The 17,204-nt window shown below is 58.8% G+C and overlaps 2 protein-coding genes across 7 annotated transcripts; both read right to left on the minus strand.

The window, feature by feature from the left end:
* Positions 1-3,677: 3,677 nt before the first annotated feature.
* On the minus strand, positions 3,678-12,224 carry CPT1B (carnitine palmitoyltransferase 1B). 2 transcript variants are annotated; one of them, XM_040637785.1, is made up of 19 exons: positions 12,087-12,224; positions 11,042-11,201; positions 10,532-10,671; positions 10,056-10,233; positions 9,741-9,842; positions 9,418-9,555; positions 9,243-9,320; positions 8,380-8,487; positions 8,221-8,305; positions 7,442-7,637; positions 6,931-7,116; positions 6,738-6,843; positions 6,538-6,654; positions 6,031-6,195; positions 5,819-5,953; positions 5,588-5,740; positions 4,875-4,988; positions 4,341-4,433; positions 3,678-4,199 (listed from the first exon to the last, which is right to left on the minus strand). In XM_040637785.1, exons 2-19 carry the CDS (start codon positions 11,180-11,182, stop codon positions 4,116-4,118), a joined length of 2,319 nt encoding a protein of 772 aa, XP_040493719.1. In that variant the 5' UTR covers positions 11,183-11,201; positions 12,087-12,224; the 3' UTR covers positions 3,678-4,115. The 2 variants fall into 2 exon arrangements, with proteins under 2 accessions (XP_040493719.1, XP_008701080.1); XM_008702858.2 differs by lacking the exon at positions 12,087-12,224 and adding an exon at positions 11,671-11,736.
* An 82-nt stretch (positions 12,225-12,306) lies between these two features.
* Positions 12,307-15,746, minus strand: CHKB (choline kinase beta). 5 transcript variants are annotated; one of them, XM_040637786.1, is made up of 11 exons: positions 15,361-15,720; positions 15,044-15,152; positions 14,560-14,772; positions 14,320-14,453; positions 13,937-14,032; positions 13,711-13,769; positions 13,547-13,628; positions 13,307-13,415; positions 13,062-13,165; positions 12,736-12,817; positions 12,307-12,589 (listed from the first exon to the last, which is right to left on the minus strand). In XM_040637786.1, the coding sequence occupies exons 1-11, from the start codon at positions 15,582-15,584 to the stop codon at positions 12,515-12,517; spliced, it is 1,287 nt and encodes a 428-aa protein (XP_040493720.1). In that variant the 5' UTR covers positions 15,585-15,720; the 3' UTR covers positions 12,307-12,514. The 5 variants fall into 5 exon arrangements, 4 of the variants coding, with proteins under 4 accessions (XP_040493720.1, XP_040493721.1, XP_040493722.1 ...); XM_040637787.1 differs by having other exon boundaries at positions 14,659-14,772; positions 15,361-15,712; XM_040637788.1 differs by lacking the exon at positions 12,736-12,817 and having other exon boundaries at positions 15,361-15,733.
* Between the last annotated feature and the right edge of the window lie 1,458 nt (positions 15,747-17,204).

Consider the following 17,204-nt stretch of genomic DNA (forward strand, 5'->3'; position numbering starts at 1 on the left):
CCTCTGGCCGGTTCGGAATCTCGGCCTCGAGGTCTCATTGGCTGGGCTCCGGAGCGGAAGGGGCGGGGTCGCCCTGCCTGGTCTCGCCTGACTGAGCCCTGGCTGAGGTGGCGGGAGAGCAAAATTCAAGGGAAGGCCGCTCGTGGTCCTGACGGTTGTGTGTTCCTCCGTGGTTCGTGAGTGCCAGGCCATGCACGCAGAGCCCTGCCCTCCTGACCGCTGTGTCCTCAGTGTGCCGGACAGCCCTCGGCCCAGCAGGTGCTAGTGAGCGTCTGTTCAGTTAGCGCAGTGCCCGAGTGTTCTCCGTTTGACGACGACCGTGCTGGCGTGCGTGGTCGCACGTGTCTCAGCGCAGGAAGCTGCGGCTCAGGGCGGTGGCGCGGGGACTGGGGTACCTGTGCCGGAAGAGCGAGCACTGGTGCCAGCCCAGGTCCGCCCGGCGCCGCCGGCCTGCAGGCAGGAGAAGCGCAGATCCCCGAGGCGGGCACGCACCGCGGCGGTCGGGCGGAGACCAGAGAGACGGCTCGTGCCTCCGCGGGCCGCTCCAAGGAGCTCGGTCTCTACTTAGAGTGCTGCGGGCACCTTGGAAGGGCAGGAAGCAGAGGAGCGACGCGGTGTCGGGGTCTTCGGAGGGCGAGGTGAGCGGGCTGTTTGGGTGGATGATGTTGGAGATGTGGACCGCCCGGTGGTCGTGCTGGAGGGAAGCACACGGGCAAAGCCATTCGGAAGGCAGACGTGACCGGCTCGGTTACGTGGGAGGTGAGGCAGAAAGGAGTGGGGTGGGGGCCGGAGGGAGGTCCCACTGGCCCAGGTGGGGAGCCGTGGGAGAGAGGCCAGTTCGGAAGGTTGTTAGCTTCAGTTTTGGTTCCAGGTATACCCGGAATTCCAGAGAACTGTATTTTTTCTCTCAGGGAGCCTGATTGTTAGCAGACTGATGCCGAGTAGGAAACACAGCTAGAGTGGAGCCAGACCGTGCTGGGCCCATCTGTTGAGGCCATGCCCTTTCTGAACCCCGTTCCCTGGCTGTCCGTCCCCACCTGTGAGGCACCCTGCCCACTTCCACTCAGTCCACCATTGCTTGGGCTGCCCAGTGCTGATTCCTGTTACAGCACCTCAGAAAACCATGGATCAGGAGTAACTCTGATGGGTCGTGAAGGCAGCTTCAGGAAAGATAGTTTACCAGGATGAGGAACAACACAGGATTCCAGGCAAAGTTCATCCGAGGCAAAGGCAAGGGTGTGGAAAAGCCGGCTTCCTTTAGGGAATGGAGAGTGTGGTTGGGGCTCAGGATTTTTGAGAAGGGGTGGGGGAGACTCAGGAGGTCGTTTGGGCTGGGGTGTGAGGGCCTTGGGTACCTTACCCAGCAGAGGAGGTGGGCTGTCTGAAGCACCCTGCAGAGCCCAGGCCAAGAAGGATGGGCTCTCGGGAAGCCAGTGGGGCCTTCCCATGAAACCAGCGAACTGTTCACCAGTGTTTCCTTTATGTCCTTGTCACATAGCCAGACTGCGTTTTCCAGCCTCCCTTGCAACATGAGCCCTGGCCAGAGGATGTGGTGAGAAGTGCTCCGTATCACTGCCTGATCCTCTCGCTCTCTTGCCTGTCAACCTGCTGGATGTCCAAGGCAGCTTGGGACCAACCTGAGGAAGGCGGGGCTTCTGTCAGCCTGCCTTTGAATAATGGTATGGAGTGGAGCCTCCCTCTCAGCCAGCTGAACAAGAACCTCTATTGGGTTAAGCCATGAAGATGTCAGGATTTGTGTGTTATGACTGCGAGCCTTAACTAGCGCAGCTCTGCAAACCCCAGGGGTACAGGTAGCTTATTCAGGTCTGGTGGGTTGTTACCAGAGGCTTTTACCTTGGTTTAGCATTATGGTTTCTCCTCTTACTTATTTTAACCAAGAACAAATCTGATTAAAAAAAAAACAGCAACAACAACACAAAAACTTTAGATTTCAACATTAATGAAAAGCCAGCTTTTTGGGAGACTCTGCTCACTGCCCTCCCAGGGTTGGGTGGGCTGGTGTGCCCAGAAGCCTACCAAAACCCAGACACTCTCCCAGGGTAGGTTACACAGGTATCCAGAGTGGCAGAGGTCTGTGAAGAGATTTTTGGAAGCCCAAGAAAGCTCTGATATGGAACGTAATATTTTGTGAGCTTAGCTTTATAAGCTTCTCACTGAGACTCAAAGGCAGTTAGTAGCCTTTGCCCTGGGAATCCTCTCATGTGCTCTCTTCAAAGCTGTTATCAGGAGCCTATGTCTCCTCAGTTTTCAATTTATATTTTGAGGAGTTTGAGACATTTCACAAATACTTCCTGTAGGCACATCAAATTCAACGTTTCAGAACCTCATCTAATCACCCAACCACCCAAAGTAGGAGATGTGAGTTATCTTTGATGCCTCCCTATCCGGTTTTGCAGACCTACCTTTGACGTTCTTGGTTTCCTGAGTCTCCCTTTCGTAGTTTAAGTACTGCCATTTCTCCCAAACCCCAACCCCCACCATGAGCAGTATGGATAGGTCTCCTTGTTTCTGTCTTCACTGCTCCCTACTTTGTTCTAATGTCATTCTGGTCAGCCAGAATGATCCCATTAAAATTTAGGACAGATTAGATCATCCTTTGCTCAAACCTCAGTAGCTTTCTCCCATCATTCAGAGAAGCCAGAGCCTGGCACATGAGGCCCTGGATGCCCCAATCCACCGGTCCCCTCCTGCTCTCCCCCCGCTACCTCCACACCAGCCACAGCCACTCCAGTACTGTTCTTGCACTGCAGCCGGCACCTCCCACCTGGAAGCCCTGGTTGTCCCCTCTGCCGGGGATATGCTGCCCTTGCACGCACACTTCCTTCGGGTCTGAGTCAGATGGCCCCGCTCAGGAAGGCCTGCCTTCCCAACCCTGTCTGAAATTGCCACCCACCCCTCTGTTGCTCCCTCCCCTTACTTTTCTCCTTAGCACTTATTACTGTCTGCCTTACTGTATAATTTACTCATTCTTCTTGGTTAATGCCTGTCTTTCCTCTAGACTCTAAGCCCCAGAGGGAGGGACTGTTTTGGCCAGTTTTATTCACTGCTGTATCCCAGTGCCTATACACTGTAGCACTCAATAAGTACTAAGTGAATTATTCCAAAAGCCTCCTGGTTTCTGTGCCAGCAACTCCATCCCCTGATCCATGCCTATTTCGCCTAATAGTGAATTCCACATGGCAGGTGGGCCGTGAATCCCCAGCACAGAGCCAAGTAGATGGTGGGTGCTCAATCCACAGTGGTTCATAAGAGAAGGCCCAGGACTGTATCGAATTCATGCCTGGGTTCTTAGCAACAAGCATAGTGCTGAGATCTAGATTCCTTCTAGCATGCAACAATAGCAATTCAGTGCTTACTTACACTCTCCATAAAAATTTTTTGGTTTACTTTCATGTTGTTTTAATATAAAAAGTCATCCTGAGGGATGGAGCATGTGTTGCCCCAGATTATACTGTGTGCCCTCTCACAGACATGACCACTTGGCACGCTGACTGCGGGCTGGGATTACAGCCCTTCCCTATGGCCAGGAGGAGGCTGTGGGCCTCCACAGGGCGGTGCTCAAGCCTAGAGGCGTGCAGAGGGCATGGCCGTTCATGGAGATGGCAGCTGGGCCCCACTCTCTGGCAGACAAACAGAAGTGCCCCAGGGAACAGGTGAAGGTTCTGAAGCAAGAATTTATTCCAAGTGGGTGTGGACAGTGGTGACCTCAGGAGAGACATGCATTTCAAAGTAGGTCACAAGCCTCTCAGTCTCCCAGCCCCATTTCCTCTCTCTGCTACCTCTCTGGTCTGAGCTTGGGCAGGGGAGGGTCTCCTAGTTCCCAAACAAAACAGAGGTACCTAAGAACTAAGAGAGTTACAGAGGCTTATCTTTATTAGTGTCTAGCAAGAAAAAAAAAATCAAAATTCCCTCCCTGCTCCAACCCCACTTCCACCACCTGGGCCCTCAGCATCTGCCTGGGGAGTGCCTGCTGCCAGAGCTGTCCTTGGAGCCTGGACACCTGTGCATGGCGACCCCCTTGTGCCTGCGAGCCGACCGCAGGCCCCTTCCTCCACAATGTGGGGATGAAAGGGCAGCTGGCATTTCTCCAGCCCTCAGCTGTCAGCCTTGGAAACTTGGAAGAGATCAGCGATGTCCAGCAGAGCTTGGCGGATGTGCGTCCCAAAGCGCTGGGCATTCTGTGGGAGCCAAGAGCTCAGACCAACCGTTCAGGTGAGCCCCTGTCCCTCTGTCCCTACAACCAAGGACTCTTCCCCAGCCAGACAGGGCCACAGGTGGCACCCCCTCCTTAGGCCTGACCAGAAGCAGGAGAGACTCACTGTCTCTGAGCTTGAGAACTTGCTGGAGATGTGGAAGAAGATGGTGTTCTCGCCTGCGATCATGTAGGAAACCCCATAGCCATCATCTGCCACCTGAGGGCAGCACAAGGGGTAAGAAAGAAGTAAACCAAACCTTGCAGATCTGAAAGCCAAGCTGATGTCATGCTTGCTGTCCCCACAAGATTCCCAGGAAGGGGCCCCACCACAGATGCTGCATTTTTCCTGAGGTCAGGGACGTTTCCAGGCAACAGCGTGAAAACCAAGGAGCTCTGCCCACTGCAGGTCCAGACGCTACCAGGGATCCAGGATACTGTGTTTCTCTCAGGAGGCTCAAGCTTACTGCCTCTCTCCAGGGAGTGTCTCTAGCTCTTTGAGGCACCTGTCTACCTGGGTCGATAACTATCCATTCTGTTTCCATGTAAGGCAAGCCCAGGGCTGTGCTCCCACCCCTGGTCTGACTTCAGGGCTCTGTACTCTCCACTGAGACCCCTGGGGCCCAGTCCTGCTCATCCATCCTCTTTCAAGGACACTTACAGGGCCAAAGCCACCACCGGCACCCAGGTGATTGGGGTACTGGTCTGGGTCAAACATACGGATCTGGAATTGAGCAACCTGGCTGGTGGAGAGGCGCCAGGGTTCTGAGAGCACCTGCAACAGGGAGATCACAGCAGTGACACACCATGCATGAAATGCCATGCACTCAGTACATATCTGCTGACACGTGGTACCCGAGAACCATAATGAGCAGGTGCACGGACTTCCTGATTGCTGCCCCCCCCCCGCCTCCTGCCAGTCTGTTCTCACCATGACAGCATCTGCAACAAACCCTTGAGGCCCATGTGACCTAAATGTCCCCCAGGCCTCCTCTCCGACCAACCTGTCCCTCCCTTGGCTCTGCTCCCTCCCCTCCTGCTGCTGCTCCTTGCCCATCCACGCCCCTGCCTCAGTATCTGGGCACTGGAGGTTCTCTCTGCCTGGACCCTCTGCCCAGCCTGATGCTGCTGCCTCTTTGCTTTTCTCAAAGTGCGAGACAGCCACTTGTCTGTCCACCCTCATGTGAACCACCAATTCCACGAGAAGAGACTCCCACTCAAAACCAGGACCACAGGCCTGGACGGGGCGTGGAGCAGGAAAGCTGGCTCCAGCCCTCCAGGGCAATTTCCTGGGAGCTGGCCAGCCAAAGGACAGGCCACACCCCCTCAGGAGAGGGCATGGGGACAGAGGACACCCCCATCAACAATGCTGACCTCAGCCAGGAAAGGGGAGCTGACGCCCAGGTACTTGGAGACCAGGTAAAGGCAGAAGAGGTGCCTGTCTATCCCCGCCCCCGTCATGGCCAGGCGGTACATGTTCTGGTGTTTCTTTGAAGCCTTCCGGAAGAGATCTTGGAGATCTGCTTTCTGGGGAGCAGAAGGAGAGCAGTGAAGAGTAGCCCTGCCCCTCAGGTGGGCAGGAGGTGGAGGGCGTGGAGGGCTCACCATGTGGGACCCCTCCACCATAGCCTGAACGAAGGCCGTGGACTCGCTGGTACAGGAACGCACAGTCTCAGTTCGTCCCTCCCGGAACATCCTGGTCATGGAGGCTTCATAGGTCAGGCAGAACTTGCCCCTGTCCTGAGGAGCACAGAGAGGTGAATCTGGCAGGTGAGGCTGGTGCCACCCTGCCCCCAGCAGCCCAGCAGGGCTCCTACCCGGAAGTGGGCCAGCTGCAGGGCAATCTGCACGAAGGCGTCTGGGCTGGTCCGACACTTCTTGATGAGGCCTTTGCCAAACGGCAGGAACTGGAAGCAGTACAACTCCACGTCGTCTGCCAGTGCCGTGGCCACCTGGTAGGAGCTCTCGATGACTGCCCGGCACTGCCAAGATACGGAAAGGTCAGCTGGGGGCAGAGCTCTCCAAGCAGCGAGGCTGGGAGGGTGTCAGTGAGCCTTCAACATCTTCGGACACACAGGCCAACCCGAGGGGCCTCAGCACCCAGAGGCCACGCTGGGCTTTGTGGGAAGAGGGAGGCACGAATGGGTGCTCCATGGATGAGTCTCCCACCTCACGTCTTTCACTAACCACCCGATGGTCCCAGGATCTCTGTTCTCTCTGTGGCCAGTCTGGACTCTGAGAAGCTCCTGTCCCTTCCCCCTGAGCGCGTCCCAGGTACTTGCCACTCTTGCATGCCCGTCCCTGTCCCTTCTTGGCCTGCACACCTGCTCAGGAATGTCCCACTGCAGCCGCTGGGGAGCTGCGAGCATGGGGTTTGGTTTGCCCAGGCAGTGCCCAGTCTCCGTGTAGCCCAGGTGGAAGGTGTCAGTGCCCAGGACAAACTGCAGGGAGAAGGTCAGGCTGAGAAGCCACCCTCGTGTCCCGCACCCAGCCTGCCCTGCAGGACCCCTCTCAGGACCATTACCTCCCAGAGGTGCCCTATGATAGGGGCATCTGCCCATGCGTGTTCTGTGTTGAGGCCCAGCTGACCGTTCTTGAAGGCGATGACAGTGAAGGACTTGTCGAACCACCTGCAGGAAAGGAGGCAGGAGATGCAGGGAGGGCACCGAGGCGGGTGGAGGAGTGGGGGGGCCTACCGTGGGGGTGGGGCGCCACACCTGTTGTAGCAGTTGCCATGCAGCAGGGCCTTGCCATAGAGGCTGAGGCTGGCCTCGTCTTCGGGGTCGTAGTGGTGAGACTCCTCGTCCAGGGCGACAAAGAAAGCAGCACGCTCGATGGCATCCAGAGCAGCCTTGTTCTTGCCAGAGCTGAAGAAGGCCTGGCGTGCCTGTGCCCACTCCACTCTGGGGGCACAGGGGCAGGGTGAGTGTGGGCTCACTGTGGGTAGTGGCGGAGGACACCTCCCACGACCTGGCAGGGCCCAGGGCTGGGGGGCCCAGGCTGTCCTGGCAGGTGTCCCTGTCCTCCACACACTCCCACCTAGCCCCCACCCAGTCAGATGTGGCTAGATGTGCAGTGTGCCGTTGACCACCATCCCCCTCACTACCGAGGGTCCTGGCTTGGGCAGAGGGTGCCATGCCAGCATACCCCTCCCTCAGTCATGCCTCTGACTCCAAGGTTCAGGGTGACATGCAGGGCCGAGCTCCTCTCCTCGTGGGGCCCTGGTACCTTCCCCCTGCAGTGAGGGCTGCCAGCTTCTCCTCCCCAGGCTGAGGTGGGGAGGGGTCATCCAGGATCCTCTGGAACTGCATCTCCAGGTCGCAAGGCTTGAGTAGGCGGGAGCCCTCATAGAGCCACACCTTGAAGAAGCGGCCCTTGTGGTAGACAGCCACGTGCCTGCTGTCCGAGAGGTGCTGCAGCAGGTCTGGGACAGAAGGCGGCAGGAGGGCTGAGGCAGGGCACACCTCCCTGCTCCCACTCCACCCCGCTTTATAGACCTCTGTCGGGGCTTTCCTTCCCCGACACCAAGCCAGGCCCTGTGCTGGGCGCTCCCATCCCTCTTGCTTAATGCCAACAGTCCCATGAAGCACTTCACAGAAGAGGAAGCCGAAGCTCTAGAAATGACACACTGTCCCAGTGTCAGGAACCAGGCCCTCTGCAAGCAGCCCCTCCTTCTCTACAGGCTCCGTGAAGGGCTCCTGGTATGCTCCACCCCTCCTGGTACTCCTTACTCAGACTACCTTCCCCTGCCCCGGAAGGCCCCGGAGCAGGGCCTCCCTTCTGGGCCCCGCAGGGTCCCAGCACCAGCATCATGCCTGTGAACAGGAAGTGTCTGGTGTTGGTCACAAACCAAATATTTTTCACAGTTACGTGACCCTGAGATGCCCAGGACACTTGGCGGTGGCTGAGCAAAAAAGAGGGTGCTTAGCCATGGCAGGCCCAGAGCTGGGAGGGCGGGGCCTCAGTCCTGACGGCCCCACCACGGGCACCTGGCTGTGGCCCAGTACCTGACTCCTTGCCTGGGATCCGAGTAGTGTTGAACATCCTCTCCATCTGGTAGGAGCACATGGGTACAATGCCCAGGGCCATCACCTGGGAGGAAGGCCCAGCATGGCTCAGACGCGGGCCTCCTCTCCCTGTCGTGCCCTCAACCCCACACCACTCACAGGCTTGATCTCTTCACGGTCCAGTTTACGGCGATACATGATCATAGCATGGACGATGTTTCCCAGGCGGGCCGCCTGTACGTTTGTATTCTTGATGAGCACAAAGTCCTGCGGGGAGAGAGCAGAGCCCGCACGTGGTGTGACGGAGACGCACGGCCGCACCTCTCTGTCCTGTGCCACCCGGGGCTCCTTGCCTGAGGACCTGAGGGGTCCTGGCCCCTCTCCCCAGCCCATCCTGCACACTCAGTCAGGCTGCACTGCTGGAGATGAAATGCATAACCGGTCACGTCACCCCTCTGCCCGGCTTGAATCTTTTGAGCTGCTTTCTCATAACCTAGTTTATTTGTTCGTGTTTTGTTTATTTTGCATTGAGAAAGGAGTTCCCACCACTGAAAAACAGTTTAAAACCTCTGTCAGAGACAAGTTGTATGTAAGTTGTTGGGAGGACAGCTTTGTGGAGGGGACATCCGCACATGACTCAGAATGTGTTTTGGACAGTGGGAGACGAGGGCCATGCTGTGTAGACCTGTGGCTGTGCAGAGGCATGTGCTAGGAGCGGGAGAAGGGCGGTCATGTGGGTTAGGGGCCGACAGTGACCTCGTGGGCTCTAAGAGCAGCAGGTCTGGATCCACATAGTGACACAAAAGCAAGGCGTGATGACGGAAGTTCCGGGTGATGGTGTCAGGACAGCTGGGAACTTGTGGCTGGGAGGCCAGTGAGCCTGAGGGACTCTAAGAGTGAACTGTCAGGCTGTTGGTCTACTGGATTCTCCAGATCCTCAGCACCCCTGCTGCCCTGAAGCTGCTTCCCGACTACTCTTCCACCACCTCCCCCATCTCACCCGCCCCTAGGTCCGCCCGCACCATGACGTAGTAGTTGCTGTTCACCACGAGGGGCGCCCTGCTCCGCAGGTACACGTACTCTTCCCACCAGTCACTCACCTGCCAGAGGAAGGGAGGAGTTAGGGCTGGGGCATAGGGCAGGGGAGAGATGCCCCTGACACAACGGGGGTGAGGGTAAGCCCTGGAAGGGACTCACATAGTTAGTTGCCCACCATGACTTGAGGACCAGGTATTTCTGCAGTCTGGGGGCAGTCTTGTCCTGGAATTCCTTGGCCAGCGTCTCCATTCGGGAGTATTCCTCGCCATCCAACAAGGGCCGCACGGATTCCAGGTACTGTCCAGCCAAGTCATTGTCAACGTGGGGGCCAAACAGCAATGACTACCTCTGTCCTGACCCTCTGCCAACCCAGCCCCATTGCCCTCAACCCCACTCTTTGCAAGGGATGGTCCCTTAGTTTGGAGAAGTCCTCTGAGTCCAGCCTCCCCTGCCCAACTGGGATGTCTGATTCAGGCCCTCACCCGCTTAACTGTGGCCGGCACGCTGGGCACGGGAAGCTTGGGCAGGGATGTCTGGAAGCTGTAGAGCATGGGCCGCCGGCTGGACAGAAGGCGGACACAGATCTGGGCAGAGAATGTTTCTGGTGAGAACCAGGGGAAATAATGGAAACAAACAGCAAACACTTGACGAGTGGGGCCCCCGACCCTCAGAACCAGGACAAAACAATGCGCCAGGCATAGTATCCTGCCTGCCTCTCCCCTCCAGCTCAGAACCCCAAATGAGGCCCCCGGAGTCTCAAACCAGATGCCTGAACCCGTCCACTGGCTTCTGCTCACAGCCCAGACTTTGGTGAAGTGGCTGGTCTGGCCGTGCATCTCAAACATCCAACCATGGTAGGAAAGAAGCAGTTTCAGGGTTTGGCGGAAGAAGAAGATGCCCATCATCCAGACCCCCGTGGAGAAGATGGCCATGCTGAGAAGTGCCCGGGTCTGTGGGGTCCTGTAGGGGCCACATCTGTCAGAGAAGGGAGAAGGCTGCAGGGAGTCCACTTAAGGTCGGCCTCGGGCAAATTCTGACTCTGCAGTTTTGATGGTTGTGAACCACCTCGGGGGAGACGCAGACGAACATCCCTGGGCACACTCATGTCTGAACGCACTACATACCAACGTACAAGATGTGGGACTCAGATGATGCTGGCCCCCAGGAAGGGCTCCCCCTAGGACCTCCGATGGCTATTTACGCTGTATGTGCCCAGCTCAGGAACCCTGGCCTTGGAGCCTGCCCAGCCCTCTCTTGTAGCCCTGCTTCTTACCCCTCGGGGAGGCATCTCTGGATATAGCAGACCAGCCCCATGGAGATGTCCACCTTGCAGTAGGAAGAACCCACTGTTGCCATGACGACGACCAGCCAGCTGGTGGGGCTGCCAGGGTACACACCCCTAAGGATGCCATTCTGTGGGGCAGAAACAAGGCACACTTAGAGCAGGAAAGACAGTGGTGAGCAGGCACTGGGAGGTCCTGGTCTTTGCCTGGGAGGCCTTCTCCCTCCCTCACCTGCTGTGCTCTTGTTCTTCCTTTGTGTCTGGTCTTCCCCTCCTCCACACTCCCATACCTGCAGCACCCATTACTCACTGTGTCCCATTGCTATCCCTTGCATGCCCGTCTCCCCTCCACACCTGAGCACCCCTCTGGTTTCTGCACTGCCAGAGCCTGTCCCCCAGCAGAACTGCCAGCCAACGGGGCAGCAGCTGACACCTGGCCTCTGCCTCAGGGAAGACCCTATTCTGCACCTGCTGGAAGAAGCCACAACCACCTGCGCCCACCTTGATGCGAATCAGGCGCTTCTTCCAGGAGTTGATCCCCGACAGATAGATGTGTTTCAGGGCCTCTCGACTGAGCCGGAAGTCGACCCCATCTGGGGTCACCGTGAACTGGAAGGCCACGGCCTGGTGCGCTTCCGCCATCCTGGAGGTTGGCCGTCACCTGGGAGGGGGCAGGAGGGTGCGCCGGCGGGCTCAGTCTGGCCCCGCCCCCGGCCGCCCTCGGCGCCGAGACCACCGCGCCCAGGCCGGGCCGCGCCCCCGCCCGCGCCGCGCTAGCGGCCGCCCCGCGCTCCCGCCCGCGCCGCGCTAGCGGCCGCCCCCGGCCGTCCTCCCGCTTGGGGCCCGGCCCCGCAGCCTGAGCAACGGCCGCCGCCGAACCCTCGCGCCCGCGTTCCGCCACAGAGGTGCAGCGGTCGGGAAGGGGGAACAGCCAGGAAATCTTCAGGAGCCCCGAGGACAGGGAAGGGCTGCCCCCGAGTGGGGGCAAGACGCGCCCCGGGAAGCAGAGTTGGTCCGGAGCGAGGCAACCAGCCCCGACTGCGAGGGGGCCCCGCGCCGTCCTCTCCCCCTGCTCTGGTCTAGGCCTCTGAGCCCGACGGGTGGGCCTGTGTTGCCCCCACTCCACTCACGGCTTGGGTTCGCTCCTGTCTGCGTGTGGGGCCAGTCGCTCTGGCCCGTGTCCCCATGTCCTTCAGGCCTGGCCATCCCCGCCCCGCCCTCACCGGGAACCTGACACCCACTCCCAAATTTGGGTTGAGAAAACAGATGTGGGGCGGCAACCAGAATCCCCTCCTCTCTGTGGTGGGAATCAGGAGTGGGGGCGGGCCGGGTTTCCGCAAGCTGAGATTCCTAAGAGGTCTGGGAACCCGGAGGGGCCCAAAGGGTCTCACGTGAGGATGGTAGCGTTAGAACTAAAAATAGCTGAATGTAGGGAAAAGGTCATCAGAGTGTCAGCTGTGCTGCCTGTCCCCTGATCTCCAGTGCTCAGGGTTGGGCAGCCCCACCCCAGTGCCCTCTTTATACCCATTACTCCCCAGCCCTTTACCCAAATCCTTCTAGCGTGCATCACTTCTAAGCTGGGGCCAGGGAGGGGGAGGGCAGGGGACTCCCGACTGGCAGAGTGGATCCTTAACCACTCTCAAGCCCAGAGCACCAAACAGCCGTGCTTTTCAGAAGGGGAAAATGAGGCTCAGCGCTGTGGTCACTTTGTCAATGTGTGTGCACTCCCTGGTTGGTACGTCGTGCAGCAGAGCTAGGACAGGGTGTGAAGGAAGAAGCTGGTTTATTGCGTTAAGGTGCACGGCCCAGTGGCTCTCCCCCACCATCTCCCGGGTGGGGAGAGGTCAGCACCCTCAACCCCAGGCTCCCTCCAGGGCTCAGCCCAGTCCCCCGAGCCTCCAGCTCTTTGCCCCTCCCTCCAAGGTCCTGCCCGGGAGGCTCCAGGAGCAATCCTAGGAGGTGGGGGCTGGAGAGTCAGGAGGAGGGGTGGGAGCTGCTCAGCTGTGCTTTCTGCTGGAAGTAGAACTGGAACCGAGACTGGGCGTACTCCTAGGGAAGGAAACCCACCCCACAAACCAGTGAGAAGGCTTGGAACTAGCACCGCCCCCCCAAGTCTGCCCACAGATTTCCTGGAGAACATGAGGCCCCTGCTGCTCCCCCTCCTCCCACTTAACTCACCCATCTGGGTTACTTACTAAGTAACCAAATTCTATGGTGGACATAGACGCCTGGAGGATAGACCAGAGACCCCAAAAGAAATGGGATGCCAGAGCATATCTAAGGAGGGCAGAAAAAACAGAGGGGTTCAGAGCACACTTGGCATTACCTGGAGCCCATCCCTGAGGCTGGTCAAGCCCCAAAGTTCAAACTTCTCTCCCACTGCCTTAACTCCAACCCTGTCCTGACTCTTCCCACTCTCTGCCCCCACCTGCAGTCACAGTTGACCTGCCTGCCTCTTCTTCAGCCTCCTTTCCTCTGCACCCTGCTCTGCCGCTGCCCCCCCTCCCCCATCTTTCCTCACCGATTAGCCTCTACCAGCAAATCTTCTTCCAGTTTCCTCTGTTCCTCTTGGGAGATGGTCTCGCCTTTCTTGACTTCCGCCAAGTAATGGCGAATAAAATGGAGCTGATTGACAGACAAGAGTCAGGAAATGGGGAGAGTGCGGAGCATTTCCCAGTGAACACCTTTTCTCACCATTCTTTCCAGACCTCACCTTCCTCCTCCCTCATAGGCCAGGTCCTGCTCCCCAGCCTCCAGTCCACATACCTGCTGCCCCCGGGTGGGGTAGTCTGCAGGCTGCGCTTTGTAGAAAGGCCACTCCTCGTGAGTATAATCATAAACCCACTCACAAAAATGGTTCCCAATGTCAAAGCCCCTGGGGGAATAAGGTGGACACTCACTCAGTCCCCAAATACCCTGGGCAGCTGGGATGCAGAGAGGAAGGCCTAGTCTGTTTTCCAGGCTGCTGTGGAAACAGACCCATGGAGGCCATCCTCTTACCCTCACCTGTAGTTATAACTACTGTACTCGAAGTCGACCAGCATGAGTCTGTCGGTGTTTTCTGGCTCTGAGAGCAACAAGATGTTTCCTGGGAGAATGGGATGGAATTCTGGTCATTCTAGGGCCCTCTAGGCCCCCTCACTTTAGGAGATGCCAATGCCTTCTCCTACCTTCCTGGATGTCATTGTGACAGAAGACCACTGGTGATGGGGTAGAGTCTAGCAATTTCCTGCAGGGGAACAGGGGGCATGGGTCCTGAGCAGGAGTGACTAGAGGAGGGTCAGTGTGTGGGCCAGGCCCTGACCCCAGCCCTCAGTAAATCCTGGGGAGGTGCTCCAGTAGGTGCCTGGCACTGGTTCCTGTGCTGTTCTGTTCTCCCGCCCTGCCTTCCCTCACCTGAGATTGCCCATCTCATCCTTCAGGCTGTACATCTCCAGCAGATTCATCTGGGGGAGGCCAACGGGGGGCAGGTCCTGGATCTGCTTTAGGTACCTGAAGCCCAAAGAATAAGAAATGCTTCCTCTGTTATCCCCCCCACCTTCTCTCCTATTTCCCAGGCCAGGCTGTCCCACCTATTTTCCTGTCACTAGGACTTATCTGGCAGGTTTTTCAGACTTGTCTGCCTTATTTGGAAGCCTGTTCTGTGTGAGAGTCCTGTACTAGACACTGGGACACCTGATCCACTCAGCAGGAGGACTGGACAGTCATGGACACATTCAGCTGCCAGCAACAGGGTTCGGAACAGGTGTGCAGGAGCCCTGAGGAGGCTCCTGACTCACCGGTCCATGGTCCCAAACAGCCAGTGGGGCTCCTTCGTGAACGGCATTTCCATGCCATGGAACCGGGCCATCTTCGTGGCGATTTCTGCTGACAGCACCGGCTCTCGAAGCTCACAGGTTTTCAGTGGCCGGCTCTGCACCCAGGAACCTATCAGGGTGGTGAGGGGGCTGGGGCAGGAGGGGGAAGGGGTGGGGAACGGAGGTGGGGGGGGAGTCAGGGTCTTGGGGAAAATGCCCTACCTGGGTAAGGGACATGAGGGCAGACACTGGAAAGGGGAATAGGGGCTGGGGGCAGGAGATGCCCAGGGAGGTCAGGGCCGGGCTGGGCTGGGCTCGTACTGGGATGTACTGTTCCAGCCGGCCCTCTGGAAAGACTCCATAGAGCTGGGGCCCCAGCGACCGCTCTGCCAGGATGGCGAACATCACACTTTCGAGGACCAAGGAATCCACGCCCTGAAGAAAGATGGACAACCAAGGGGGCAGAGTCAGGAGGAGCCAGAGGCAAACACAGAAGGGTCTGTTTTCTCCTCCCAGCACCCCCCACCCCCCGCCACTGCTTGTTCTATTGCCTGGAGACGCCAGAGCCAGGCTCTAGGCACATTTGCAAGTTACTTAGCCCCTGGGCCTCTGTGTCCTCAGCTGCGCAATGGGGAGAATACCACCTGCCAGGCTCGCTGACAGGTCCTGAAGCCAGGGGCCACTGCGGCCCTCGCTCCCTCCTCACCTGCAGGATGGCCCCGTACAGCCGCAGCAGCACCTCCCGGGGCTCCTTGCCAACGCTGGGCAGGTGGTCCGGCAGCGAGCAGCGGAAGAGCAGGTTACTGAGGCCGCCGCTGCAGACCCACACCAGGGTGCGCTCAGCCCGCGGCCGGCTGCACCTGCCCCCATCCCCCCGGATCTCCCCCGCGTCCGCTCGGCGCCAGGCCGGCCCCGCCCCCCGCCCCGCACGAGCCGGGGCCGCAGCATCGCTGGATCCCCAGGGCCCGAACTCGACCCCTAACCCCGGCGCTGGCTCGGGGGAGCTGACCCCTGACCTCCCACCTCACAGGGTCAACCCTCAGCTCCTCGGGCCGCACTCGGCGCCAGGCCCCGCCCAAGTACTCCCGGCAGCACTGGTAGGCTCGGCGCTCGGCGTCACGCGAGAGCGACGAGCCGCGCCGCCGGTTCGGGGCCGCGTCCGGGCACTGAGACTGCTGCAAGCTGTCCTTGGCCAGCCGGTCGCCAACAGCCCCGCCTCCGGCCACAGCTGTCCCCTCGGCAGCCATGGCGCCGGCTGGGCCAAGCCCAACGTCCAGCCGCGTTCAGGCCTCTTCGGGCGGACTCGGCTCCTTCCGGCTGCGCTCGGGTCTGCTTCCGGCCCGCCTGCTCTTCTCCGGTCATACTCGGGTCTCTCCGGCTCTTTTCGGCGCTTTGCGGCGCCGCTCGGCTCTCTCCGTGACCCTGGTCGCGTGCCCTTTCCGAAGGCCGAGTTCTGCGCGGCTCGGCCGTGTCCCGCCCTTACTCGGGGCGAACACCAATGACCCCTCTCTCTGGGCGGGGCCGCTCCAGAGACAGGCAGCTGCGAGGGGACCACGTGGGCCAACCAGAAGCGTCGGGAGCCGGGTCGCGAAGGCGGGTCACGTGGGCGGGGCGGGGCGTCGGCCGCCGGTCCGCGAGTTGTCCCGCAGGCGGGGGCGGGAGCGGGGGCGGGAGCGGGGGCGGGCCGGTTGCTTCACGGCAGGGGAACCCGGGAAGGTGCCGGGGCTCCGGGAGCGCACGGCGGAGGCGGCGGCGGCCCCTCACTGGACACATCTGCCCCCCCTCCAGTCCCGGGGGCAGTCGAGCAAGGAAGAGAGTCATCGAGTGAGTGTGGCTCGCACCTGGAGGAGAGCGAGCGTGTGACTTACCTCCAGGGAGTGGGGAATGTGGGGCACGTGGTAGGTGATGAGCGAATGAGAGTTTGGGACCCTTGGGACAATTCCGGTGACTCCAAGTGCCTTAAATCCCTAATCACCGTGGAGGCTGAAGCTCACCTCTGAGAGGAAGCTCTCGTTGCCCTGCTTGCAACTAATGTCTCCACGCCCCACTCCACTACCCTTGCCTCCAGATCCAGACCAGGTAGAAAATCACACCCAGGAGAAGGCTCCCCTTGGAGCAGACACCTGGGCAGTTTGAAGACCGATCAGATTCACCCCACCTTGATGCAGTCCCACCTTAGGTACATGTCTCCTGCATTTCTGCTTCTGCTGGAGACCGATAAGACGTGACCCAGAGGGATCTGTGGCAGTGCTTGTTAGACTGCCCTGTTCTTGGGGTGAAATAATCGGCTGCTGACTGGAGTGTTGTTTGATTTCAATAACCAGAAAGAAAGGAAGAATTTGTGATCAGAAGGCAAATGTCAGTTGGTGCAGTGGAAGGACCCTCACTCTCTTTAAATTGAGCCAGTCTGAGACCCAGAGCCCACTGTTTGGAAGGGAGGCTTGGTCCTTCATGGAGGACCCTCCAATGCCACCATAAGTATATGAAAAAAATAGTCCTCCAGTCCTTCCCCCTGCAGGACTGTAGAGCTGCTCAACAAATAATACTTTGGGAAAGGGACCATCCAGACCTTTCACGGGCTCTTAGAAACAGGATCTGAGACACTTGTGCCAAAGTACCTGAAACATCACGAGTCCCTGGTTAGAGCAGGGACTATGATGTCAGCTCATAGATGGAATCCTGGCCCAAGTCCTGCGGTTACTTTTTTGCTCCCAGTGCATACTTGGGATGATTATACAGCACTGAGCAGATTCCGACCCCGACCTGTGGAATAAGAATCATGGTAGGAAGAGCACAGTGGGAACCCACGCCACCTACCCCTCCAGGATAGTAAGTCAGAAGCAATGCTGCATTTCCTGGTGGGATTG

This window comes from Ursus maritimus, unplaced genomic scaffold, assembly GCF_017311325.1.
Source record: "Ursus maritimus isolate PB19 unplaced genomic scaffold, ASM1731132v1 scaffold_21, whole genome shotgun sequence".
Taxonomy (NCBI): Eukaryota; Metazoa; Chordata; class Mammalia; order Carnivora; family Ursidae; genus Ursus; species Ursus maritimus.

What these genes read in the sequence shown, in the direction of transcription:
- CPT1B (XM_040637785.1), bottom strand. Translation starts at nt 11,182, where the DNA reads ATGGCGGAAGCGCACCAGGCCGTGGCCTTCCAGTTCACGGTGACCCCA. An exon ending in ACCGTGAAGAGATCAAGCCT is followed by an intron (nt 8,306 to 8,379) that starts GTGAGTGGTGTG and finishes CCTTCCTCCCAG; the next exon opens with GTGATGGCCCTGGGCATTGT. An exon ending in CATGGCAACTGCTACAACAG is followed by an intron (nt 6,844 to 6,930) that starts GTGTGGCGCCCC and finishes CCTTTCCTGCAG; the next exon opens with GTGGTTCGACAAGTCCTTCA.
- CHKB (XM_040637786.1), bottom strand. Translation starts at nt 15,584, where the DNA reads ATGGCTGCCGAGGGGACAGCTGTGGCCGGAGGCGGGGCTGTTGGCGAC. An exon ending in TCACAATGACATCCAGGAAG is followed by an intron (nt 13,629 to 13,710) that starts GTAGGAGAAGGC and finishes CCATTCTCCCAG; the next exon opens with GAAACATCTTGTTGCTCTCA. An exon ending in TACAGTAGTTATAACTACAG is followed by an intron (nt 13,416 to 13,546) that starts GTGAGGGTAAGA and finishes TTATTCCCCCAG; the next exon opens with GGGCTTTGACATTGGGAACC.